The sequence below is a fragment of the Triturus cristatus genome, chromosome 3_1 (genome assembly GCF_964204655.1).
Source record: "Triturus cristatus chromosome 3_1, aTriCri1.1, whole genome shotgun sequence".
In the NCBI taxonomy this organism is placed as follows: Eukaryota; Metazoa; Chordata; class Amphibia; order Caudata; family Salamandridae; genus Triturus; species Triturus cristatus.
The window spans coordinates 1,090,295,248-1,090,322,825 of record NC_140583.1 but is presented as its reverse complement, the minus strand read 5'-3'; the positions used below and the strand labels follow the sequence as shown (position 1 = coordinate 1,090,322,825).

At 48.8% G+C, this 27,578-nt stretch overlaps 1 protein-coding gene across 1 annotated transcript in view; it reads right to left on the bottom strand.

The window, feature by feature from the left end:
• The window catches only part of GRIK4 (glutamate ionotropic receptor kainate type subunit 4), a 1,510,174-nt gene that overhangs the window by 138,922 nt on the left and 1,343,674 nt on the right, over nucleotides 1-27,578 (bottom strand). Inside the window, exon 9 of the mRNA XM_085645965.1 lies at nucleotides 3,922-4,074. Within this exon, the coding sequence (XP_085502091.1) occupies nucleotides 3,922-4,074 (153 nt within the window). The remainder of the gene's footprint in view (nucleotides 1-3,921; nucleotides 4,075-27,578) is intronic.

Genomic DNA, 27,578 nt, shown 5'->3' with positions numbered 1-27,578 from the left:
CTTTCCATGGTATCCTTCATTTCCAAATGATCTTAAAGACCATATATTCCTAAGCCCCCATGCCCCGCTTGGTTAAGAACAGTGAGATGCACTACATACCCTGAGGTCCCCTGAGCTAACTGTCATAATTCATTCAATCAATAAACATCACTGTGGCCTACTGCACTAATTACATAGTCAGTGTGTATGCTTTTAAGTTTGGCGTGGGCCCACCATCCTAGCACACCCTTGTGTAAGTGGGCTTTCAATCTCTTCCCTATTGGCCCCACCCCATCTAATTGGCGCACAGGCATATGATAGGGAGATAGACTGCCTCTTTCTACACCACATTACTCTAAACAGCACCTTTACAGCATATTACAGCACATGTAAATACTCTGTGTTTATGGAGCACAGGCATGCTTTTTGGCTCCTGTGCAGTGCACTAGAACCATGCCATCAGGTGCCTATACAGTACACCATAGCTGTACCACTGACTTCTGTAATGTTCACCACAGTGCAGACACTGGGTCTCAGTAATGTGTACCACAGCGATACCACTGAGACTGCATGCAACCAGAGCCAAGCCACTGGGTGTCAGTAACGTGCACCCCACAACTATGCCATTCATTTTCTGTTATTTTCATTTTCACCACTGGGTGTCAGTGATGCGCTTCACGGCCATGCCACTGACTTTAACCACAGTCCAGTCACTGACTGTCTGTCATTTTTACCACAGCACAGCCAGTGGGTGTCAGTACTGTGCACCACAGTCCTACCAGTGTGACTGTCTGTAACCAAAGCCGAGCCACTCAGTGTCAATGACGTGCACCCCACCACCATGCACTTATTTGATGTCATTTTCATTTTCGCCACTGCGTGTCAGTGATGCGATTCACAGCCATGCTACTGACTGTAACCACAGCCTAGTCACTGACTGTAATTTTCACCACATCACAGCCAGTGGGTGTCAGTAATGTGCACTACAACCATGCCTCTGACTGTAATCCCAGCCTAGCTAAGGGGTGTGGGTAATGTGCCTCAGGGCCATGCCAGTTATTTCCTGTACAGTTCACCTGAACAGTGTCACCTGGTCTCCGAGTGCACACGCTGCATACAAGGGCACATGCACAACACACCAGGCCACCTGCTGCTCACATATTGCATAAAAGCCATGCCACTGGTGCTTCTACAGCACCTTCAGATATCCAGGCAACTCAGTGCCTAGAGTGAACACCACAGCAATGCTGATGCGGTGCTAGTGGCTGACAGCGGCGACAACACAGGGCACTCGTGCTGTGATGCTCAGTGTCTGTACCGCACCCAGAGACGAGGTAAATGACTGACAAAAAACATTTATAAAGTGCAAGCTACCATAACTGTGGCAACCTGAAACTTGAAGTATACACCAGAGGCCTGTCTCTGGAAACTGTATCAGTACACCATAATTTTTTCACTGGCCAGTAGTACAGTGCATGCAAGCCCTCAGTCACACAGCACTGGGTGACTGTACAGAGCACCAGACCCAGAACAAAGCCCCTGCCTGTAGATGTCTGTACAGCAGCCGCGGTCGGTAGTAGGAGTAACTGCAGGGCGGTGACGTGGGGAGGGGGAGGACAAAGGGGGGTGGTGCAAAAGGGGGTGGTGATGGACGGAGCATCAGAACCAATCAAACACTCACACCCAGTCAACAGATCTGGGTTTGATCCATCACCGTTCTTTAGCCCACTCTGCCACCCCAGTTCAGACATGGCCATATGCAAATCAGTCTGACCCTGTGCCTCATGGGAACAGTCCAGCCCGAACTGCCAAGCCATGCCTTCCCTGGACTGGAAACAAGCTTCCTAGGACCGGTTTCTGGCATTTCAGCCGTCTTCAGCCAGGCTTGCTTGAATCCAGTGGCAAAGTGAGCAAGGGACTCACGTCTGAGCATACCCTGCCAACTTATGGCGAACAAAGCAGTACAAAAGGGGGTGGTGATGGACGGAGCATCAGAACCAATCAAACACTCACACCCAGTCAACAGATCTGGGTTTGATCCATCACCGTTCTTTAGCCCACTCTGCCACCCCAGTTCAGACATGGCCATAGGCAAATCAGTCTGACCCTGTGCCTCATGGGAACAGTCCAGCCCGAACTGCCAAGCCATGCCTTCCCTGGACCGGAAACAAGCTTCCTAGGACCGGTTTCTGGCATTTCAGCCGTCCATCACCACCCCCTTTTGTACCGTGGGGAGGGGGAGGGGCAGGGTGGGGGTTAGTAAACTATGGATTACGGAGGTTTACATGTAAGTTAACATATACATTAATAAAACGAATTTCGTTGCGTGCACTGCATCGCATTTGGGGATGCAGTGCACGCAACGAAATTCGTTTTATTAATTTACATGTTAACTTACCTGTAAACCTCCGTAATCCATAGTTTACTACCTCCCACCCTGCCCCTCCCCCCGTCACCGCCCTGCAGTTACTCCTACTACCGATCGCTGCTGCCGTACAGTGCCACCGCGGCTGCCGTACAGTGCCACGAGCTCTGAGCTCTAAGGCATAGTGCCTGGCGACCCAGCTCTGCTTCCCAATGCCAGCATTAGAGACATTTTAAGGATTTGAGGGCTCCAGTTTGAATTTATGATCCAATTTCAGCTCTTTCATTTCCTCTTTGGCCAGGTCACTGACAGTGCACAGGCACACTCTCCAAATTCCAAATGTGTTTACATCTAATACTCAGGGACATGGCGTGCGTTTTCAATATTGTAACACAGCAGCGGTAATATTACTGCAAATGATCACTGTGACGCCGTCGCATTTCTGATGTGTGAGGTCCTGCTTTGATCTGCTTTGATCTAAAAGTAACTTTTTTATGGATGTTGCATGAAACATAAATGCATTGCTCTTCAAAATGTCTGTAATGGTCTCTCACGTGTCACCCACACTAAAAATAATTCAAAGGAAAATGGTATTGAAAAACATTTGTGTTAAGAATGCTCAGGGCAAGACTCTATGATTAACTGGACCGGCTGTATCAGGGGGCCCCTGAAAGGCTGGGGCCCTGGGCCAGAGCCCTCTTTGCCCATGCCTTAAAACGTATCTGGCCAGCATGGTGCACCACAATCATGCCAGTCAGTGCTAGTACAGTTTATCAAAGCCATGCCACTACATACTCTCACAGTACACTAGATGTGCAGGGCTTTAAGTGGGCCGGGTCTCACTGGTGCTGAGCACCGGCAGTTTTTCGGGGGCCTCGAAACGGGTCTCTATCGGGCTCTGTTTTGTGCCCTGGCACAAGTGTTTTTTTGGGGGGGGACTGCAGTGACAGCAGGCACATCGATGGGCGCGTGCTCAGTTCTCACTAGAGCAGAAGTCACGGCATGACGTCATGTTAGGTGAGCATTGTAGGGGAAGGGAAATCCTTTAAACTGAGTCATTTTCTCTCTGTATTTCCCTTCTCATGTTTAAACTCAGGAGCAGCAACATTGACGTGGACCAGTGCTTTAAGTCGAAGCTTTTTCAATAATATATACAAACCATAGTTGCTGCTTATTTATCTTATGCAACTAAAAACCATTGGCAAAAAATAGTCCTGACTTGCTTCAGGTAGGATATTACTTGTATATATATATAGATATATTGTATCATATGTCTGGATGCAGCGACAGAAACTGCAAAATACAAGTCGGGCGGCACACTATGCTAAGCACAGATGTTTAGCTACGTGTTTTAAAGTCACGCCCTTCATTACATTGGGCCATGCCCCTGTGAGAGACCCCCCCCCCCCCGTTTTTTCATCCCACTTAAAGCCCTGTAGATGTGTGCACCTTAGTACCCACACAGCGCATCAGAGTGCCCAAGTAGCGACTGTGCCCCAAGGATGTGGGCAGAAAGTGCCCGGGCCCATAGAGTGCGAGAGAGTGCAGACGCGCGCAAGACTTCAGTCCCTTCTCACCATTCGCAGGTAGTTCATCAGGCTCGTGCCGTGCTGCCAGATCTGGGCAGAACCGCAGGACAGTGGCTTAACTCCGATCTCCTGGCTCCGGTTCAGCTCCTGCACCGCACTCACCACAGTGTACACAGCATCGAAGAGCAGGGCCGAGGACAGCTGCAAGGGGCAGAAAACAGGGGTGAGAAGAGGCGAGGAGCTGAGAAACAGGGGTGAGAAAAAGCAATGAGCTGAGAAACGGGTGAGAAAATGCAAGGATTAAAGAAACAGGGGTGAGAGAAAGCAAGGAGCAAAGAAACGGGTGAGAAAACACAAGGAGCTGAGAAACGGATGAGAAGAGGCAAGGAGCTGAGAAACGGGTGACAGAAGGCAAGGAGCAGAGAAACAGGGGTGAGAGAAAACAAGGAGCTTAGAAATGGGTGAGAAAAAGCAAGGAGCTGAGAAACGGCTGAGAAAAGGCAAGGAGCAAAGAAACATGGGTGAGAGAAGTCAAGGAGCTGAGAAACGGGTGAGAAGAGGCAAGGAGCTGAGAAACGGGTGAGAGAAGGCAAGGAGCGGAGAAACAGGGGTGAGAAAAAGCAAGGAGCTGAGAACAGGGTGAGAAAAGGCAAGGAGGTGAGAAACGGCTGAGACAAGGAACAAAGAAACAGGGGTGAGAGAAGGCAAGGAGCTGAGAAACGGGTGAGAAGAGGCAAGGAGCAAAGAAACAGGGGTGAGAGAAGGCAAGGAGCAGAGAAACATGGGTGAGAAAAAGCAAGGAGCTGCGAAACGGGTAAGAAAAGGCAAGGAGCAAAGAAACATGGGGGAGAGAAGGCAAGGAGCAAAGAATAAGGGGTGAGAAAAGACAAGGAGCTGAGAAACGGGTGAGAAGAGGCAAGGAGCTGAGAAACGGGTGAGAGAAGGCAAGGAGCAAAGAAACCTGGGTGAAAGAAGGCAAGGAGCAAAGAAACAGGGGTGAGAGAAGGCAAGGAGCGGAGAAACAGGGGTGAGAAAAAGGAAGGAGCTGAGAAACGGGTGAGAGAAGGCAAGGAGCAAAGAAACAGAGGTGAGAGAAGGCAAAGAGCAAAGAAACAGGGGTGAGAAAAGACAAGGAGATGAGAAACGGGTGAGAAGAGGCAAGGAGCGGAGAAACGGGCGAGAGAAGGCAAGGAGCTGAGAAACAAGCGATAGAAGGCAAGGTGCAAAGAAACATGGGTGAGAGAATACAAGGAACAAAGAAACAGGGATGAGAAAAGTCAAGGAGCTGAGAAACGGGTGAGAAGAGGCAAAGAGCTGAGAAACGAGTGAGAGAAGGCAAGGAGCAAGGAAACAGGGGTGAGAGAAGGCAAGGAGCAAAGTAACAGGGGTGAGAAAAGACAAGGAGCTGAGAAACGGGTGAGAACGAAGAGGCAAGGAGCTGAGAAACGGGTGCGAGAAGGCAAGGAGCAAAGAAACAGGGGTGAGAGAAGGCAAGGAGCAAAGAAACAGGAGTGAGAGAAGGCAAGGAGCAAAGAAACAGGGGTGAGAAAAGACAAGGAGCTGAGAAACGGGTGAGAAGAGGCAAGGAGCTGAGAAACGGGTGAGAGAAGGCAAGGAGCAGAGAAACAGGGGTGAGAGAAGACAAGGAGCGTAGAAATGGGTAACAAAAAGCAAGGAGCTGAGAAACGGCTGAGAAAAGGCAAGGAGCAAAGAAACATGGGTGAGAGAAGGCAAGGAGCTGAGAAACGGGTGAGAAGAGGCAAGGAGCTGAGAAACGGGTGAGAGAAGGCAAGGAGCAAAGAAACGGGTGAAAGAAGGCAAGGAGCGGAGAAACAGGGGTGAGAAAAAGCAAGGAGCTGAGAACAGGGTGAGAAAAGGCAAGGAGCTGAGAAACGGCTGAGACAAGGAGCAAAGAAACAGGGGTGAGAGAAGGCAAGGAGCAAAGAAACCGGGGTGAGAAAAGACAAGGAGCTGAGAAACGGGTGAGAAGAGGCAAGGAGCTGAGAAACGAGTGAAAGAAGTCAAGGAACAAAGAAACAGGGGTGAGAGAAGGCAAGGAGCTAAGAAACGGGTGAGAGAAGGCAAGGAGCAAAGAAACAGGGGTGAGAGAAGGCAAGGAGCAGAGAAACAGGGGTGAGAAAAAGCAAGGAGCTGAGAAACGGGTGAGAAAAGGCAAGGAGCAAAGAAACATGGGTGAGAGAATGCAAGGAGCAAAGACACATGGGTGAAAGAAGGCTAGGAGCAAAGAAACAGGGGTGAGAGAAGGCAAGGAGCAAGGAAACAGGGGTGAGAAAAGACAAGGAGCTGAGAAACGGGTGAGAAGAGGCAAGCTGCTGAGAAACGAGTGAGAGAAGGCAAGGAGCAAAGAAGCAGGGGTGAGAGAATGCAAGGAGCACAGAAACAGGGGCGACAAAAGACAAGGAGCTGAGAAACTGGTGAGAAGAGGCAAGGAGCTGAGAAACGGGTGAGAGAAGGCAAGGAGCAAAGAAACAGGGGTGAGAAAAGGCAAGGAGCAGAGAAACAGGGGTGAGAAAAGTCAAGGAGCTCAAAAAGCTGCAAGGGGCAGAGAAACAGGGGTGAGAAAATACAAGGAGCTGAGAAACGGATGAGAAAATACAAGGAGCTGAGAAACGGGTGAGAAGAGGCAAGTAGCTGAGAAACAGGGGCATAAAAAGGCAAGGAGTAGAGAAACTGGGGTGAGAAAAGGCAAGGAGCAGAGAAACGGGTGGGAAAAGGCAAGGAGCAGAGAAACAGGGGTGAGAAAAGGCAAGGAGCAGAGAAACATGGGTGAGAAAAGTCAAGGAGCTCAAAAAGCTGCAAGGGGCAGAGAAACAGGGGTGAGAAAATACAAGGAGCTGAGAAACGGATGAGAAAATACAAGGAGCTGAGAAACGGGTGAGAAGAGGCAAGGAGCTGAGAAACGGGTGAGAGAAGGTAAGGAGCAAAGAAACAGCGGTGAGAGAAGGCAAGAAGCAAAGAAACAGGGGTGAGAAAAGACAAGGAGCTGAGAAGCGGGTGAGAACTAAGAGGCAAGGAGCTGCGAAACGAGTGAGAGAAGGCAAGGAGCAAAGAAGCAGGGGTGAGAGAAGGCAAGCAGCAAATAAACAGGAGTGAGAGAAGGAAAGGAGCAAAGAAACAGGGGTGAGAAAAGACAAGGAGCTGAGAAACGGGTGAGAAGGGACAAGGAACTGAGAAACGGGTGAGACAAGGCAAGAAGATGAGAAACGGGTGAGAGAAGTCAAGGAGCAAAGAAGCAGGGGTGAGAGAATGCAAGGAGCACAGAAACAGGGGTGAGAAAAGACAAGGAGCTGAGAAACGGGTGAGAAGAGGCAAGCTGCTGAGAAACGAGTGAGAGAAGGCAAGGAGCAAAGAAGCAGGGGTGAGAGAATGCAAGGAGCACAGAAACAGGGGCGAGAAAAGACAAGGAGCTGAGAAACTGGTGAGAAGAGGCAAGGAGCTGAGAAACGGGTGAGAGAAGGCAAGGAGCAAAGAAACAGGGGTGAGAAAAGACAAGGAGCTGAGAAACGGGTGAAAAAATGCAAGGAGCTGAGAAACAGGGGCATAAAAAGGCAAGGAGTAGAGAAACTGGGGTGAGAAAAGGCAAGGAGCAGAGAAACGGGTGGGAAAAGGCAAGGAGCAGAGAAACAGGGGTGAGAAAAGGCAAGGAGCAGAGAAACAGGGGTGAGAAAAGTCAAGGAGCTCAAAAAGCTGCAAGGGGCAGAGAAACAGGGGTGAGAAAATACAAGGAGCTGAGAAACAGGGATGAGAAAATACAAAGAGCTGAGAAACGGGTGAGAAGAGGCAAGGAGCTGAGAAACGGGTGAGAGAAGGTAAGGAGCAAAGAAACAGCAGTGAGAGAAGGCAAGAAGCAAAGAAACAGGGGTGAGAAAAGACAAGGAGCTGAGAAGCGGGTGAGAACGAAGAGGCAAGGAGCTGAAAAACGGGTGATAGAAGGCAAGGAGCAAAGAAACAGGGGTGAGAGAATGCAAGGAACAAAGAAACAGGGATGAGAAAAGTCAAGGAGCTGAGAAACAGGTGAGAAGAGGCAAAGAGCTGAGAAACGGGTGAGGGAAGGCAAAGAGCTGAGAAACGGGTGAGAGAAGGCAAAGAGCTGAGAAACGGATGAGAGAAGGCAAGGAGCAAATAAACAGGGGTGAGAGAAGGTAAGGAGCAAAGAAACAGGAGTGGGAGAAGGCAAGGAGCAAGGAAACAGGGGTGAGAAAAGACAAGGAGCTGAGAAACGGGTGAGAAGAGGCAAGGAGCTGAGAAACGGATGAGAGAAGGCAAGGAGCAAAGAACCAGGGGTGAGAGAAGGCAAGGAGCAAAGAAACAGGAGGGAGAGAAGGCAAGGAGGAAAGAAACAGGGGTGAGAAAAGACAAGGAGCTGAGAAACGGGTGAGAAGAGGCAAGGAGCTGAGAAACGGGTGAGAGAAGGCAAGGAGCAAAGAAACAGAGGTGAGAGAAGGCAAGGAGCAAAGAAATGGGTGAGAAAAGACAAGGAGCTGAGAAACGGGTGAGAAGAGGCAAGGATCTGAGAAACGGGTGAGAGAAGGCAAGGAGCAAAGAAACAGGGGTGAGAGAAGGCAAGGAGCAAAGAAACAGGGGTGAGAGAAGGCAAGGAGCAAAGAAACAGGGGTGAGAGAAGGCAAGGAGCAAAGTAACAGGGGTGAGAAAAGACAAGGAGCTGAGAAACGGGTGAGAAGAGGCAAGGAGCAAAGAAACAGGGGTGAGAGAATGCAAGGAACAAAGAAACAGGGATGAGAAAAGTCAAGGAGCTGAGAAACAGGTGAGAAGAGGCAAAGAGCTGAGAAACGGGTGAGAGAAGGCAAAGAGCTGAGAAACGGGTGAGAGAAGGCAAGGAGCAAATAAACAGGGGTGAGAGAAGGTAAGGAGCTGAGAAACGGGTGAGAAGAGGCAAGCTGCTGAGAAACGAGTGAGAGAAGGCAAGGAGCAAAGAAGCAGGGGTGAGAGAATGCAAGGAGCACAGAAACAGGGGCGAGAAAAGACAAAGAGCTGAGAAACGGGTGAGAAGAGGCAAGGAGCAAAGAAACAGGGGTGAGAGAAGGCAAGGAGCAAAGAAACAGGAGGGAGAGAAGGCAAGGAGGAAAGAAACAGGGGTGAGAAAAGACAAGGAGCTGAGAAACGGGTGAGAGAAGGCAAGGAGCAAAGAAACAGGGGTGAGAGAAGGCAAGGAGCAAAGAAACAGGGGTAAGAGAAGGCAAGGAGCAAAGTAACAGGGGTGTGAAAAGACAAGGAGCTGAGAAACGGGTGAGAAGAGGCAAGGAGCAAAGAAACAGGGGTGAGAGAATGCAAGGAACCAAGAAACAGGGATGAGAAAAGTCAAGGAGCTGAGAAACAGGTGAGAAGAGGCAAAGAGCTGAGAAACGGGTGAGAGAAGGCAAAGAGCTGAGAAGCAGGGGTGAGAGAATGCAAGGAGCACAGAAACAGGGGTGAGAAAAGACAAGGAGCTGAGAAACGGGTGAGAAGAGGCAAGGAGCTGAGAAACGGGTGAGAGAAGGCAAGGAGCAAAGAAACAGAGGTGAGAGAAGGCAAGGAGCAAAGAAATGGGTGAGAAAAGACAAGGAGCTGAGAAACGGGTGAGAAGAGGCAAGGATCTGAGAAACGGGTGAGAGAAGGCAAGGAGCAAAGAAACAGGGGTGAGAGAAGGCAAGGAGCAAAGAAACAGGGGTGAGAGAAGGCAAGGAGCAAAGTAACAGGGGTGAGAGAAGGCAAGGAGCAAAGAAACAGGGGTGAGAGAAGGCAAGGAGCAAAGAAACAGGGGTGAGAGAAGGCAAGGAGCAAAGTAACAGGGGTGAGAAAAGACAAGGAGCTGAGAAACGGGTGAGAAGAGACAAGGAGCTGAGAAACGGGTAAGAGAAGGCAAGGAGCAAAGAAACAGGGGTGAGAAAAGACAAGGAGCTGAGAAACAGGTGACAAGAGGTAAGGTGTTGAGAAACGGGTGAGACAAGGCAAGGAGCAAAGAAACAGGGGTGAGAAAAGACAAGGAGCTGAGAAACGGGTGAGAAAATGCAAGGAGCTGAGAAACAGGGGCATAAAAAGGCAAGGAGTAGAGAAACTGGGGTGAGAAAAGTCAAGGAGCAGAGAAACGGGTGGGAAAACTCAAGGAGCAGACGAATGGGTGAGAAAAGGCAAGGAGCTGAGAATCCGGGGTGAGAAAAGGCAAGGAGCAGAGAAACAGGGGTGAGAAAAGTCAAGGAGCTCAAAAAGCTGCAAGGGGCAGAGAAACAGGGGTGAGAGAAGGATAGGAGCTGAGAATCAGGGGTGAGAAAAGGCAAGGAGCTGAGAAACAGGGGTGAGAAAATACAAGGAGCTGAGAAACGGGTGAGAAGAGGCAAGGAGCTGAGAAACGGATGAGAGAAGGCAAGGAGCAAAGAACCAGGGGTGAGAGAAGGCAAGGAGCAAAGAAACAGGAGGGAGAGAAGGCAAGGAGGAAAGAAACAGGGGTGAGAAAAGACAAGGAGCTGAGAAACGGGTGAGAAGAGGCAAGGAGCTGAGAAACAGAGGTGAGAGAAGGCAAGGAGCAAAGAAATGGGTGAGAAAAGACAAGGAGCTGAGAAACGGGTGAGAAGAGGCAAGCATCTGAGAAACGGGTGAGAGAAGGCAAGGAGCAAAGAAACAGGGGTGAGAGAAGGCAAGGAGCAAAGAAACAGGGGTGAGAGAAGGCAAGGAGCAAAGTAACAGGGGTGAGAAAAGACAAGGAGCTGAGAAACGGGTGAGAAGAGGCAAGGAGCTGAGAAACGGGTGAGAGAAGGCAAGGAGCAATGAAACAGAGGTGAGAGAAGGCAAGGAGCAAAGAAACGGGTGAGAAAAGACAAGGAGCTGAGAAACGGGTGAGAAGGGACAAGGAACTGAGAAACGGGTGAGACAAGGCAAGAAGATGAGAAACGGGTGAGAGAAGTCAAGGAGCAAAGAAGCAGGGGTGAGAGAATGCAAGGAGCACAGAAACAGGGGTGAGAAAAGACAAGGAGCTGAGAAACGGGTGAGAAGAGGCAAGCCGCTGAGAAACGGGTGAGAGAAGGCAAGGAGCAAAGAAGCAGGGGTGAGAGAATGCAAGGAGCACAGAAACAGGGGCGAGAAAAGACAAGGAGCTGAGAAACTGGTGAGAAGAGGCAAGGAGCTGAGAAACGGGTGAGAGAAGGCAAGGAGCAAAGAAACAGGGGTGAGAAAAGACAAGGAGCTGAGAAACGGGTGAAAAAATGCAAGGAGCTGAGAAACAGGGGCATAAAAAGGCAAGGAGTAGAGAAACTGGGGTGAGAAAAGGCAAGGAGCAGAGAAACGGGTGGGAAAAGGCAAGGAGAAGAGAAACAGGGGTGAGAAAAGGCAAGGAGCAGAGAAACAGGGGTGAGAAAAGTCAAGGAGCTCAAAAAGCTGCAAGGGGCAGAGAAACAGGGGTGAGTAAATACAAGGAGCTGAGAAACAGGGATGAGAAAATACAAGGAGCAGAGAAACGGGTGAGAAGAGGCAAGGAGTTGAGAAACGGGTGAGAGAAGGTAAGGAGCAAAGAAACAGCGGTGAGAGAAGGCAAGAAGCAAAGAAACAGGGGTGAGAAAAGACAAGGAGCTGAGAAGCGGGTGAGAACGAAGAGGCAAGGAGCTGCGAAACGAGTGAGAGAAGGCAAGGAGCAAAGAAGCAAGGGTGAGAGAAGGCAAGCAGCAAATAAACAGGAGTGAGAGAAGGAAAGGAGCAAAGAACAGGGGTGAGAAAAGACAAGGAGCTGAGAAACGGGTGAGAAGAGGCAAGGAGCTGAGAAACGGGTAAGAGAAGGCAAGGAGCAAAGAAACAGGGGTGAGAAAAGACAAGGAGCTGAGAAACGGGTGAGAAGAGGTAAGGAGTTGAGAAACGGGTGAGACAAGGCAAGGAGCAAAGAAACAGGGGTGAGAAAAGACAAGGAGCTGAGAAACGGGTGAGAAAATGCAAGAAGCAGGCGAATGGGTGAGAAAAGGCAAGGAGTAGAGAAACTGGGGTGAGAAAAGTCAAGGAGCAGAGAAACGGGTGGGAAAATGCAAGGAGCAGGCGAATGGGTGAGAAAAGGCAAGGAGCTGAGAATCCGGGGTGAGAAAAGGCAAGGAGCAGAGAAACAGGGGTGAGAAAAGTCAAGGAGCTCAAAAAGCTGCAAGGGGCAGAGAAACAGGGGTGAGAGAAGGATAGGAGCTGAGAATCAGGGGTGAGAAAAGGCAAGGAGCTGAGAAACAGGGGTGAGAAAATGCAAGGAGCTGAGAAACGGGCGAGAAGAGGCAAGGAGCTGAGAAACAGGGGTGAGAAAATACAAGGAGCTGAGAAACGGGTGAGAAGAGGCAAGGAGCTGAGAAACGGGTGAGAGAAGGCAAGGAGCTGAGAAATGGGGAAACGGGGGAGAAAATATAAGGAGCTGAGAAACGGGTGAGAAGAGGCAAGGAGCTGAGAAACGGGTGGGAGAAGGCAAGGAGCAAAGAAACAGAGGTGAGAGAAGGCAAGGAGCAAAGAAATGGGTGAGAAAAGACAAGGAGCTGAGAAACGGGTGAGAAGAGTCAAGGAGCTGAGAAACGGGTGAGAGAAGGCAAGGAGCAAATAAACAGTGGTGAGAGAAGGCAAGGAGCAAAGTAACAGGGGTGAGAAAAGACAAGGAGCTGAGAAACGGGTGAGAAGAGTCAAGGAGCTGAGAAACGGGTGAGAGAAGGCAAGGAGCAAATAAACAGTGGTGAGAGAAGGCAAGGAGCAAAGAAACAGGGGTGAGAAGAGACATGGAACTGAGAAACGGGTGAGAAGAGGCAAGGAGCTGAGAAACGGGTGACAGAAGGCAAGGAGCAGAGAAACAGGGGTGAGAGAAAACAAGGAGCTTAGAAATGGGTGAGAAAAAGCAAGGAGCTGAGAAACGGCTGAGAAAAGGCAAGGAGCAAAGAAACATGGGTGAGAGAAGTCAAGGAGCTGAGAAACGGCTGAGAAGAGGCAAGGAGCTGAGAAACGGGTGAGAGAAGGCAAGGAGCGGAGAAACAGGGGTGAGAAAAAGCAAGGACTGAGAACAGGGTGAGAAAAGGCAAGGAGGTTAGAAACGGCTGAGACAAGGAACAAAGAAACAGGGGTGAGAGAAGGCAAGGAGCTGAGAAACGGGTGAGAAGAGGCAAGGAGCAAAGAAACAGGGGTGAGAGAAGGCAAGGAGCAGAGAAACATGGGTGAGAAAAAGCAAGGAGCTGCGAAACGGGTAAGAAAAGGCAAGGAGCAAAGAAACATGGGGGAGAGAAGGCAAGGAGCAAAGAATAAGGGGTGAGAAAAGACAAGGAGCTGAGAAACGGGTGAGAAGAGGCAAGGAGCTGAGAAACGGGTGAGAGAAGGCAAGGAGCAAAGACTCTGGGTGAAAGAAGGCAAGGAGCAAAGAAACAGGGGTGAGAGAAGGCAAGGAGCGGAGAAACAGGGGTGAGAAAAAGGAAGGAGCTGAGAAACGGGTGAGAGAAGGCAAGGAGCAAAGAAACAGAGGTGAGAGAAGGCAAAGAGCAAAGAAACAGGGGTGAGAAAAGACAAGGAGATGAGAAACGGGTGAGAAGAGGCAAGGAGCGGAGAAACGGGCGAGAGAAGGCAAGGAGCTGAGAAACAAGCGATAGAAGGCAAGGAGCAAAGAAACATGGGTGAGAGAATACAAGGAACAAAGAAACAGGGATGAGAAAAGTCAAGGAGCTGAGAAACGGGTGAGAAGAGGCAAAGAGCTGAGAAACGAGTGAGAGAAGGCAAGGAGCAAGGAAACAGGGGTGAGAGAAGGCAAGGAGCAAAGTAACAGGGGTGAGAAAAGACAAGGAGCTGAGAAACGGGTGAGAACGAAGAGGCAAGGAGCTGAGAAACGGGTGCGAGAAGGCAAGGAGCAAAGAAACAGGGGTGAGAGAAGGCAAGGAGCAAAGAAACAGGAGTGAGAGAAGGCAAGGAGCAAAGAAACAGGGGTGAGAAAAGACAAGGAGCTGAGAAACGGGTGAGAAGAGGCAAGGAGCTGAGAAACGGGTGAGAGAAGGCAAGGAGCAGAGAAACAGGGGTGAGAGAAGACAAGGAGCGTAGAAATGGGTAAGAAAAAGCAAGGAGCTGAGAAACGGCTGAGAAAAGGCAAGGAGCAAAGAAACATGGGTGAGAGAAGGCAAGGAGCTGAGAAACGGGTGAGAAGAGGCAAGGAGCTGAGAAACGGGTGAGAGAAGGCAAGGAGCAAAGAAACGGGTGAAAGAAGGCAAGGAGCGGAGAAACAGGGGTGAGAAAAAGCAAGGAGCTGAGAACAGGGTGAGAAAAGGCAAGGAGCTGAGAAACGGCTGAGACAAGGAGCAAAGAAACAGGGGTGAGAGAAGGCAAGGAGCAAAGAAACCGGGGTGAGAAAAGACAAGGAGCTGAGAAACGGGTGAGAAGAGGCAAGGAGCTGAGAAACGAGTGAAAGAAGTCAAGGAACAAAGAAACAGGGGTGAGAGAAGGCAAGGAGCTAAGAAACGGGTGAGAGAAGGCAAGGAGCAAAGAAACAGGGGTGAGAGAATGCAAGGAGCAGAGAAACAGGGGTGAGAAAAAGCAAGGAGCTGAGAAACGGGTGAGAAAAGGCAAGGAGCAAAGAAACATGGGTGAGAGAATGCAAGGAGCAAAGACACATGGGTGAAAGAAGGCTAGGAGCAAAGAAACAGGGGTGAGAGAAGGCAAGGAGCAAGGAAACAGGGGTGAGAAAAGACAAGGAGCTGAGAAACGGGTGAGAAGAGGCAAGCTGCTGAGAAACGAGTGAGAGAAGGCAAGGAGCAAAGAAGCAGGGGTGAGAGAATGCAAGGAGCACAGAAACAGGGGCGACAAAAGACAAGGAGCTGAGAAACTGGTGAGAAGAGGCAAGGAGCTGAGAAACGGGTGAGAGAAGGCAAGGAGCAAAGAAACAGGGGTGAGAAAAGGCAAGGAGCAGAGAAACAGGGGTGAGAAAAGTCAAGGAGCTCAAAAAGCTGCAAGGGGCAGAGAAACAGGGGTGAGAAAATACAAGGAGCTGAGAAACGGATGAGAAAATACAAGGAGCTGAGAAACGGGTGAGAAGAGGCAAGTAGCTGAGAAACAGGGGCATAAAAAGGCAAGGAGTAGAGAAACTGGGGTGAGAAAAGGCAAGGAGCAGAGAAACGGGTGGGAAAAGGCAAGGAGCAGAGAAACAGGGGTGAGAAAAGGCAAGGAGCAGAGAAACAGGGGTGAGAAAAGTCAAGGAGCTCAAAAAGCTGCAAGGGGCAGAGAAACAGGGGTGAGAAAATACAAGGAGCTGAGAAACGGATGAGAAAATACAAGGAGCTGAGAAACGGGTGAGAAGAGGCAAGGAGCTGAGAAACGGGTGAGAGAAGGTAAGGAGCAAAGAAACAGCGGTGAGAGAAGGCAAGAAGCAAAGAAACAGGGGTGAGAAAAGACAAGGAGCTGAGAAGCGGGTGAGAACTAAGAGGCAAGGAGCTGCGAAACGAGTGAGAGAAGGCAAGGAGCAAAGAAGCAGGGGTGAGAGAAGGCAAGCAGCAAATAAACAGGAGTGAGAGAAGGAAAGGAGCAAAGAAACAGGGGTGAGAAAAGACAAGGAGCTGAGAAACGGGTGAGAAGGGACAAGGAACTGAGAAACGGGTGAGACAAGGCAAGAAGATGAGAAACGGGTGAGAGAAGTCAAGGAGCAAAGAAGCAGGGGTGAGAGAATGCAAGGAGCACAGAAACAGGGGTGAGAAAAGACAAGGAGCTGAGAAACGGGTGAGAAGAGGCAAGCTGCTGAGAAACGAGTGAGAGAAGGCAAGGAGCAAAGAAGCAGGGGTGAGAGAATGCAAGGAGCACAGAAACAGGGGCGAGAAAAGACAAGGAGCTGAGAAACTGGTGAGAAGAGGCAAGGAGCTGAGAAACGGGTGAGAGAAGGCAAGGAGCAAAGAAACAGGGGTGAGAAAAGACAAGGAGCTGAGAAACGGGTGAAAAAATGCAAGGAGCTGAGAAACAGGGGCATAAAAAGGCAAGGAGTAGAGAAACTGGGGTGAGAAAAGGCAAGGAGCAGAGAAACGGGTGGGAAAAGGCAAGGAGCAGAGAAACAGGGGTGAGAAAAGGCAAGGAGCAGAGAAACAGGGGTGAGAAAAGTCAAGGAGCTCAAAAAGCTGCAAGGGGCAGAGAAACAGGGGTGAGAAAATACAAGGAGCTGAGAAACAGGGATGAGAAAATACAAAGAGCTGAGAAACGGGTGAGAAGAGGCAAGGAGCTGAGAAACGGGTGAGAGAAGGTAAGGAGCAAAGAAACAGCAGTGAGAGAAGGCAAGAAGCAAAGAAACAGGGGTGAGAAAAGACAAGGAGCTGAGAAGCGGGTGAGAACGAAGAGGCAAGGAGCTGAAAAACGGGTGATAGAAGGCAAGGAGCAAAGAAACAGGGGTGAGAGAATGCAAGGAACAAAGAAACAGGGATGAGAAAAGTCAAGGAGCTGAGAAACAGGTGAGAAGAGGCAAAGAGCTGAGAAACGGGTGAGAGAAGGCAAAGAGCTGAGAAACGGGTGAGAGAAGGCAAAGAGCTGAGAAACGGATGAGAGAAGGCAAGGAGCAAATAAACAGGGGTGAGAGAAGGTAAGGAACAAAGAAACAGGAGTGGGAGAAGGCAAGGAGCAAGGAAACAGGGGTGAGAAAAGACAAGGAGCTGAGAAACGGGTGAGAAGAGGCAAGGAGCTGAGAAACGGATGAGAGAAGGCAAGGAGCAAAGAACCAGGGGTGAGAGAAGGCAAGGAGCAAAGAAACAGGAGGGAGAGAAGGCAAGGAGGAAAGAAACAGGGGTGAGAAAAGACAAGGAGCTGAGAAACGGGTGAGAAGAGGCAAGGAGCTGAGAAACGGGTGAGAGAAGGCAAGGAGCAAAGAAACAGAGGTGAGAGAAGGCAAGGAGCAAAGAAATGGGTGAGAAAAGACAAGGAGCTGAGAAACGGGTGAGAAGAGGCAAGGATCTGAGAAACGGGTGAGAGAAGGCAAGGAGCAAAGAAACAGGGGTGAGAGAAGGCAAGGAGCAAAGAAACAGGGGTGAGAGAAGGCAAGGAGCAAAGAAACAGGGGTGAGAGAAGGCAAGGAGCAAAGTAACAGGGGTGAGAAAAGACAAGGAGCTGAGAAACGGGTGAGAAGAGGCAAGGAGCAAAGAAACAGGGGTGAGAGAATGCAAGGAACAAAGAAACAGGGATGAGAAAAGTCAAGGAGCTGAGAAACAGGTGAGAAGAGGCAAAGAGCTGAGAAACGGGTGAGAGAAGGCAAAGAGCTGAGAAACGGGTGAGAGAAGGCAAGGAGCAAATAAACAGGGGTGAGAGAAGGTAAGGAGCTGAGAAACGGGTGAGAAGAGGCAAGCTGCTGAGAAACGAGTGAGAGAAGGCAAGGAGCAAAGAAGCAGGGGTGAGAGAATGCAAGGAGCACAGAAACAGGGGCGAGAAAAGACAAAGAGCTGAGAAACGGGTGAGAAGAGGCAAGGAGCAAAGAAACAGGGGTGAGAGAAGGCAAGGAGCAAAGAAACAGGAGGGAGAGAAGGCAAGGAGGAAAGAAACAGGGGTGAGAAAAGACAAGGAGCTGAGAAACGGGTGAGAGAAGGCAAGGAGCAAAGAAACAGGGGTGAGAGAAGGCAAGGAGCAAAGAAACAGGGGTGAGAGAAGGCAAGGAGCAAAGTAACAGGGGTGTGAAAAGACAAGGAGCTGAGAAACGGGTGAGAAGAGGCAAGGAGCAAAGAAACAGGGGTGAGAGAATGCAAGGAACCAAGAAACAGGGATGAGAAAAGTCAAGGAGCTGAGAAACAGGTGAGAAGAGGCAAAGAGCTGAGAAACGGGTGAGAGAAGGCAAAGAGCTGAGAAGCAGGGGTGAGAGAATGCAAGGAGCACAGAAACAGGGGTGAGAAAAGACAAGGAGCTGAGAAACGGGTGAGAAGAGGCAAGGAGCTGAGAAACGGGTGAGAGAAGGCAAGGAGCAAAGAAACAGAGGTGAGAGAAGGCAAGGAGCAAAGAAATGGGTGAGAAAAGACAAGGAGCTGAGAAACGGGTGAGAAGAGGCAAGGATCTGAGAAACGGGTGAGAGAAGGCAAGGAGCAAAGAAACAGGGGTGAGAGAAGGCAAGGAGCAAAGAAACAGGGGTGAGAGAAGGCAAGGAGCAAAGTAACAGGGGTGAGAGAAGGCAAGGAGCAAAGAAACAGGGGTGAGAGAAGGCAAGGAGCAAAGAAACAGGGGTGAGAGAAGGCAAGGAGCAAAGTAACAGGGGTGAGAAAAGACAAGGAGCTGAGAAACGGGTGAGAAGAGGCAAGGAGCTGAGAAACGGGTAAGAGAAGGCAAGGAGCAAAGAAACAGGGGTGAGAAAAGACAAGGAGCTGAGAAACAGGTGAGAAGAGGTAAGGTGTTGAGAAACGGGTGAGACAAGGCAAGGAGCAAAGAAACAGGGGTGAGAAAAGACAAGGAGCTGAGAAACGGGTGAGAAAATGTAAGGAGCTGAGAAACAGGGGCATAAAAAGGCAAGGAGTAGAGAAACTGGGGTGAGAAAAGTCAAGGAGCAGAGAAACGGGTGGGAAAACTCAAGGAGCAGACGAATGGGTGAGAAAAGGCAAGGAGCTGAGAATCCGGGGTGAGAAAAGGCAAGGAGCAGAGAAACAGGGGTGAGAAAAGTCAAGGAGCTCAAAAAGCTGCAAGGGGCAGAGAAACAGGGGTGAGAGAAGGATAGGAGCTGAGAATCAGGGGTGAGAAAAGGCAAGGAGCTGAGAAACAGGGGTGAGAAAATACAAGGAGCTGAGAAACGGGTGAGAAGAGGCAAGGAGCTGAGAAACGGATGAGAGAAGGCAAGGAGCAAAGAACCAGGGGTGAGAGAAGGCAAGGAGCAAAGAAACAGGAGGGAGAGAAGGCAAGGAGGAAAGAAACAGGGGTGAGAAAAGACAAGGAGCTGAGAAACGGGTGAGAAGAGGCAAGGAGCTGAGAAACAGAGGTGAGAGAAGGCAAGGAGCAAAGAAATGGGTGAGAAAAGACAAGGAGCTGAGAAACGGGTGAGAAGAGGCAAGCATCTGAGAAACGGGTGAGAGAAGGCAAGGAGCAAAGAAACAGGGGTGAGAGAAGGCAAGGAGCAAAGAAACAGGGGTGAGAGAAGGCAAGGAGCAAAGTAACAGGGGTGAGAAAAGACAAGGAGCTGAGAAACGGGTGAGAAGAGGCAAGGAGCTGAGAAACGGGTGAGAGAAGGCAAGGAGCAATGAAACAGAGGTGAGAGAAGGCAAGGAGCAAAGAAACGGGTGAGAAAAGACAAGGAGCTGAGAAACGGGTGAGAAGGGACAAGGAACTGAGAAACGGGTGAGACAAGGCAAGAAGATGAGAAACGGGTGAGAGAAGTCAAGGAGCAAAGAAGCAGGGGTGAGAGAATGCAAGGAGCACAGAAACAGGGGTGAGAAAAGACAAGGAGCTGAGAAACGGGTGAGAAGAGGCAAGCCGCTGAGAAACGGGTGAGAGAAGGCAAGGAGCAAAGAAGCAGGGGTGAGAGAATGCAAGGAGCACAGAAACAGGGGCGAGAAAAGACAAGGAGCTGAGAAACTGGTGAGAAGAGGCAAGGAGCTGAGAAACGGGTGAGAGAAGGCAAGGAGCAAAGAAACAGGGGTGAGAAAAGACAAGGAGCTGAGAAACGGGTGAAAAAATGCAAGGAGCTGAGAAACAGGGGCATAAAAAGGCAAGGAGTAGAGAAACTGGGGTGAGAAAAGGCAAGGAGCAGAGAAACGGGTGGGAAAAGGCAAGGAGCAGAGAAACAGGGGTGAGAAAAGGCAAGGAGCAGAGAAACAGGGGTGAGAAAAGTCAAGGAGCTCAAAAAGCTGCAAGGGGCAGAGAAACAGGGGTGAGTAAATACAAGGAGCTGAGAAACAGGGATGAGAAAATACAAGGAGCAGAGAAACGGGTGAGAAGAGGCAAGGAGTTGAGAAACGGGTGAGAGAAGGTAAGGAGCAAAGAAACAGCGGTGAGAGAAGGCAAGAAGCAAAGAAACAGGGGTGAGAAAAGACAAGGAGCTGAGAAGCGGGTGAGAACGAAGAGGCAAGGAGCTGCGAAACGAGTGAGAGAAGGCAAGGAGCAAAGAAGCAAGGGTGAGAGAAGGCAAGCAGCAAATAAACAGGAGTGAGAGAAGGAAAGGAGCAAAGAACAGGGGTGAGAAAAGACAAGGAGCTGAGAAACGGGTGAGAAGAGGCAAGGAGCTGAGAAACGGGTAAGAGAAGGCAAGGAGCAAAGAAACAGGGGTGAGAAAAGACAAGGAGCTGAGAAACGGGTGAGAAGAGGTAAGGAGTTGAGAAACGGGTGAGACAAGGCAAGGAGCAAAGAAACAGGGGTGAGAAAAGACAAGGAGCTGAGAAACGGGTGAGAAAATGCAAGGAGCAGGCGAATGGGTGAGAAAAGGCAAGGAGTAGAGAAACTGGGGTGAGAAAAGTCAAGGAGCAGAGAAACGGGTGGGAAAATGCAAGGAGCAGGCGAATGGGTGAGAAAAGGCAAGGAGCTGAGAATCCGGGGTGAGAAAAGGCAAGGAGCAGAGAAACAGGGGTGAGAAAAGTCAAGGAGCTCAAAAAGCTGCAAGGGGCAGAGAAACAGGGGTGAGAGAAGGATAGGAGCTGAGAATCAGGGGTGAGAGAAGGCAAGGAGCTGAGAAACAGGGGTGAGAAAATGCAAGGAGCTGAGAAACGGGCGAGAAGAGGCAAGGAGCTGAGAAACAGGGGTGAGAAAATACAAGGAGCTGAGAAACGGGTGAGAAGAGGCAAGGAGCTGAGAAACGGGTGAGAGAAGGCAAGGAGCTGAGAAATGGGGAAACGGGGGAGAAAATATAAGGAGCTGAGAAACGGGTGAGAAGAGGCAAGGAGCTGAGAAACGGGTGGGAGAAGGCAAGGAGCAAAGAAACAGAGGTGAGAGAAGGCAAGGAGCAAAGAAATGGGTGAGAAAAGACAAGGAGCTGAGAAACGGGTGAGAAGAGGCAAGGATCTGAGAAACGGGTGAGAGAAGGCAAGGAGCAAAGAAACAGGTGTGAGAGAAGGCAAGGAGCAAAGTAACAGGGGTGAGAAAAGACAAGGAGCTGAGAAACGGGTGAGAAGAGTCAAGGAGCTGAGAAACGGGTGAGAGAAGGCAAGGAGCAAATAAACAGTGGTGAGAGAAGGCAAGGAGCAAAGAAACAGGGGTGAGAAGAGACATGGAACTGAGAAACGGGTGAGACCAGGCAAGGAGCTGAAAAACGGGTGAGAAGGTAAGGAGCAAAGAAACAGGGGTGAGAGAAGGCAAGGAACAAAGTAACAGGGGTGAGAAAAGACAAGGAGCTGAGAAACGGGTGAATAAAGTCATGGAGGATAGAAACAGGAGGGAGAAAAGGCAAGGAGCAGAGAAACAGGTGTGAGAAAAGGCAAGGAGCTTAGAAACAGCTGTGAAAAATGTCAAGGAATGGAGAAACAGGGATGAGAAAATGCAAGAAGTGGAGAAACGGTTGAGAAAAGGCAAGGCGAAGAAAAGAGCAGAAAGGAACAGAACAGAAGAAACAGGGGTGAGACAAAGCAAGGAGAAGAGCTCTGCAAGAAGTAGGACAGTAGGGGCGTGGAAGGCAAAGGCCAGTGGAAAGTTAAAAGGCACTAAAGAAACAGGGGTGAGAAAGTCAGGGACCAGAGGAGAGCTGAAAGTCAACCAATTAACAGGAGTGAGAACGTCATGGACCATAAGAGATTTGCGAAGTAGCTGGAGAATCTGTGGTGATAAAAGCAAGGAGCAGAGAAGAGCTGCAAGGAACAAGAGAAACATGGTCGAGAAAGACAGAGGAGAGCTTGAAAGAACAGGAGAAAGATAGTCGAGAAAAGCAGGAACCATTTGTTTATGTCTGCACTTTATTTATGGAGCTTTCTCTAGCACTAACGCCACCAAATGGCATAAGTACCTTTGCAAAGGAGCAGGAATAATTTATATATAATGATAAACAAAATCAACACGAAATCCAACACAAAATCAAAACCAAATCTAACACTTGTTAAAAAGTAAACAGAGGCAAAAAAGATAACCAACAAAACACAGGGACCAGGAGGAAAAATAGACATATAGAATAACAGCTAGACAGTGGAACGAACCAGGAAATGTAAAGCAAGGAAAGGAACTCAAAAAAAGTACAGGAATATAGAAGAGTTCAGAGGGCAGAGGGAAGGATGTACAGCAAGGTGGGGACGTGTTGATGGAGACTATCTGTGGAAAGGTGATAGAGGTTGGATACTAAAAGAGTAAATAATTTTTTCAGTTTCAATCAAAGTGTTTTTTGTAAGAGGGGGAGTATAGGCTTCTTTTTAAAAGTTGCATGACATGTAGTAGTGGTCTGCTAAACTGGTGGAATGGAATTGACTTCCAAATTCTTGTGATGGTGCCAGAGAAGGATTGCTGGATAGGCAGCTCTTTTTTTAAAGGTAGGTGGTATTTCTCAATCCTCGATGGCCACCAGATATTTTGAATTTCTAAGCCCAATACTAGGGTGTATATGTGTGTGTGTAGGACTATGTAAGTGATTCAGGCCATTAGAACTTGCACTCTCGCTTCAATGGAAAGTCACTGAAGTCAGTGTACAGCAAGTGCAGTGGCACCAGGACCCAGGCGTTTGCACACCAATCATGTTTAAGGTGCATAAGTCCCAAAGCAACCTATATTGGTAACGTGCGAGCTTGACCATAGTATACATTTGTTCTTGGAGTTTAGTTTGTTCTCCGAGATGGAACCCAGGGATTTGGTGTTATCCACAATAGCCGGTTAACCATGCAGGAGAATACAGGAGTGAATTCATGATTGACGGGCACGTTGGATTCTTTTTTTGATAAGTCACGTTGTAAGTGCTAATTAAACATCTACCTTTGGACTTTTGCAGGGTGTTGGAGATTAATAAAAATGTACCTTCGAGACTAAATCTTAACAAATATTTGGCTGTTTTCGGCATGTTGATGATGAAGTATCCTGATGATAGCCAAGTGGTTGAAGATACAGGCTGAATAGTGTTGGTGAGCGAATGGAGCACCAGGAACTACTTGAAGCAGACTGACATTGCTAGATACGTCGGGCCTATTTATGAACCGGTTTCCATCGCTCTTGCACCACGCAACATGGTCCAAGAGCGACGCAAACCTTACAAGTGATTTTTTAAGCCACGTAAGGCCACTTTGCGTGGCCCTGAGTGGCTCCATAAATCTGGAGTAAGGCAACGCAGTGGAAATCACTGCATTGCCTTACTCTGCCCTGGGAAGGCATTTAATGGGCGTTGTGTGGGTATTTCCATGCAACTCCAATGTTTTTTAACGCATTCCAAGATTTACCAGCACTGGTAGACCTGGGAATGCACCAAAAAGATATGACTTCCCAGGAGAGGCGTAATGCAGAGAAATAGCTTTATTTCTCTCTGTTCCCTCTTCTTTCTATGTTCATTGTATTCTGGCACACACAGAAAGAGGAATGTGCCCCTCAGGATTGTCTTCATGATGGAAGGTGTCCTTTGCTGCACAAAAACAATCCTGCATGCAACACAGGTGCAAGGGTGTCAGCGTTGGCACTAGGCTGCCAAAAGGGTGCAGGGGAAAAGGCATGAATGCACCAGGTTTTCTTAAATACAGCCCACTCCTACCCTTTCCCTGTCACGCAGTGCAGCGCACCACAATGACTTGCTGCTCTGCACTGCGTGTCAATCTCATAAATAGGCCCCATAGTTACCTATTTAAAACTTTTGGGTGCAATTTGACAAATAGTAGGCGAAGCAGATTATCACTTCACCTTCGATGCCCATTCATTCTTTCAAGATGAAGTACAGGTACTCCGTACCAGACAGTACCTGCCGATTTAAAGTACTGATCATTTTAAAATCATCTTTGAGTCACCTGTTGCGGAGACCTATGTGTACCAAGTTAGTTGCATGGTATAAAGCAGTAAGATAGCTATAATGGTTAATGCGCTTGCTGCAGAGATGTAAGTGCAAACTAGTCACAGATTTGACACATCCTAAAACAGCAAATGCGGTTCATATGTCTGGTGCAAAACACAGTGGATAACATGGAGTACGCATACTTGCTTTTTTATAGATAATTCAGTGGGTAATTACTTTTCTGCAGAGATCCGTGTGTTAACTGTACATCACAGTACAGCCCTTGAAATATAGCTTAGTGAGTTCAAAGTCGAAATGGAGGGACAACATTCAAACAGCCAAGCACAGTTTATAAGAATGTTTGCTTTTTTACTCAATAGGCTTGAAAGTAGTAAACACCTATTAGTGAGATGTTCTTTGTGTGATTACTTAGAAAGACGAATGTGGCGTTGTTACAGTGCTTGCATATATCTGACGTACAGAGAGTGGAAAAGTCACACGCCTGCCTCCAAATCATAGTTTATCTCTTAAGCACTTGTGAAGTGAGAACATGCTGTGTCTTTGTTTCCTTATGGCAGTGGCATCCAGCTAGCTCCCAGGCAGGATGAGGCTCGCACAAAAGGAGTGCTTATGGCCCCCTAAGTGCGTCATTTTTGTTGGGCCCAGCTGGAGCTGAAAATAAACGACCTTCCTCACTCCCTGCAGGTTGCTGCTTTGAACACGCAGCACACACAATGCGACCACCTCTAAATGTCTTCAGGTGGCCACAGTTTGCACTGGGACACAGTCGCCACCTTTCACTGGGGCAGGCCCAGATCCAGGAGTCGGCACAGATGATGAATATGAATCTGAATGAAAAGAACAAGAGGAATAAAAAAGGGCAATGAGCAGGACATGTATGGAGCAGAGACAAAGAATGTGGCGGTGAGGATGGGGCTGAGGGATAAAAGTTGTAAGAAGAAAAATATTTGTTATAATTAGGGAAGACAGAAGCAGGGGTGTGAGAAGGGGGGGCAGAGAGAAAATCAAAATGAGAAGAAGGGACGTTCAGACAGAGCAACATGGTGAGGGAACAGTCTTAATGGGGAGAGTGGGGAAAAGGTTAAGAGAGGGAAGACAGAAGAGGCAGACGTTGTGTACATGACACATGATGAATTGAACAGCGTAAACTATACAGATGTTCTTGTGTGGTTGACCTGGTGCATAGGAACCCTTACTAATTTGAAGTCTTAGGGGTAGATTTACAAGGAACTGACGCACCTGCATAGATGTGTCAGTTTCCCTGCGCCAGCGGCAAATGTCCTTGCGCCACCATGGATGAGCTGTATTTACAATACAGTGCTCCACGCAAGGATTAAAAGATGCGTCAGAAATTCTGGCGCATCTGTTGGCACAAAAGTGACGCATTGCTGAAGTTGCTAATGAAAGTGACGCAAGTTCAGCAATGCGCCACAACATATAGGTGAGTCCCATTCAAAAAGCCCTGTGTCATTCCTTACGCCTGGTCTGAGCAGGCATAGGGATTTTGAGGCAGTGAAGGTGCAGAATGACGCACTGAAAAGTTGCAAATTTCACAGCGTCAGTTCTACATGGCTTTTTGCGTGGGAACGCCCACCCTGCATATATTATACCTGACGCAGGTATAACGTGACACAGGGCTTTACAACGTGATGCATCTCCCTAGATGTGTCACGTTGTAAATTGCCTGCTTTCTTTGCGCCACACTTGCCTTACAAAAAGTGACGCAATGGCGGCGCAAGGGACTAGTAAATCTGCCCTTAATTTTTAGGAAACGTACCAGGAACATGATCAGATTACAGAAGGACACAACCATCTTCCATAGAGCGCCATCTCATGGGTCAGAATAAAAGAAACATCACCTGCCAAGGTCGTATCTCCTTCTTGAAATGCATACTAATCACTTCATTCAGTTTCCCCATGCTAGGCAGGCATGCCAGGCAGGATCGAACAACAGCCTCCATAGCACAGCACCACAACAGCAACAAAGTTGGAGACTGTGTAGTATCTGAGCAGACCTGAGATAATGAACAAAGGAAATCTGGTGGGAGAGGCTTTTGTCAAAGTATGTGCCCTTGAAGACCACCAGCCCAGAGCACTTCATTTGTTCAGGTTGTTACAGTGGCGGGCACCGGTACTCTTGTTTGGGAGTAGTTCTTGTTTTTCATCTTCCAACTTTGACCCACATTAAGAGAGAAGGACACAAACAGGAGAAAGAATGGGAAGGAAAAAGAGAGGAAAGCCGCGACCAAGAAGGAAAGCAGTGATGAAAAGAAGAAGACATAAGAGACAGGGAGTGTAGGGGCAGTGGACAAGCGGCATGAGGTGGAATCAAGACTGGGCACCCAGTCATATAAGACAACCCAGGCATTCGACAGCATAGAAAGTTCATGGCAACCAGTGCGACACATCCAGAATTAGTGAATTGGTGACCAACTATACGGTGAATATATAAGTTCCGAAAAAGTGACTATGTTTTGGTAAAAGCGTGAATGTTGACATACCTTACTGTACCAACCTACCTCTACTATTTTTTCAATGAAAACATTGTGGACACTGCCTTGACAGGAGTCTATGAGGCCATGCCAGGAGTCCACGACTGTCCTTACTCGATTAGAATTTGATCTCGCTACTTTATCCAGGCCAGAAGGAAACACACAAAGAACCATTTTGGGAACTGTGAGGCACTCCATATGCGCTACCAGGATCTTTCTGAAGGGCCTGACAAATAGCTTTCCTATCTACAGTGACTTGGGGAAAATAGACATTTCTGCAAACAAACTAATAATACACGGGGCCTGGTGGGCTGATCTCATCCCATTACATCATCTTGCAGGGGGTCACCCCGAGGAGGGCACTACTCATTCACAAGCCTCATGCCACCTAGGGATGTTTGGATTCCTCAGAGATCAGTCCTTTGAGCACCTCTGAAAACTTGTAAATGAAAACTGTCAGCACCCAAAATGAGGCACCAGCAGTTAATGTCCATTGGGGAATTATCTGCTAATAGGCGAATTAAACACATACATACACACAGTTTGACAGACACCTGCGAGCAGAGCATATTGCGTAGCCGATGTAACTCTGTCTCCATGTGATTGGATGGTATCTTCTCAATGTGTGGGGGGTGAAGGCAATTTTATAGTGCACAATGGAGAGAAACACCTCCCAAGCTCCAAAGGAAACATGTCTCTCTAAGACCCCACAGGAAACAAGGCCCTATCCTACTTTATAGGCAAACCCTCTCAGACCTTCCACAGGAAACAAGCCCATCTAGGCCTCACAGAAAACAAGTCCCCCCACATGCCAGAGGAAACTAAGCACTCCCAGAATCCACAGAAATCAAAGTCTTCTCGGAACCTATAGAAGATAAGGACCTTCCGACCTTTCAGTAAAAAAGGCCGTCCCCGACACACTACAGGAAACCAGGCCCTCCCGGAACTGTAGAAAACAAGGACCTCTCAGAACTCACAGAAAATTAGGCCTTCTACGACCCAGTTCGAAACAATATCCCATCAGACCCAACAGGAAAAAGACTATTTAACACTCCACAGAAAACAAGGCTCACTCAGACCCAATGGGAAATATGGCCCTCTCAGGCCCACAGAGGGCAGGAACATGTTGGATTCCACATTGGACAAGGGATCACCAGACCCAATGGGAACAAAGCTGTTTCAGACTCTATAGGAAAAAAAGCCTCAAAACCTCCATCTGGAACAAGGCCTGCACACCTTTGTTGTTAAACTAGGCCCAATAGACTCCTGAGAAAACATGAATATCCCATGTTGGGCAAGATCCCTTCAAAAACTATACTAAACAAGGACCTCATAGAAGTAACATCTTCTCAGACACCTTGTAGAACAAAACTTCAGACTCCTTAAGGAAC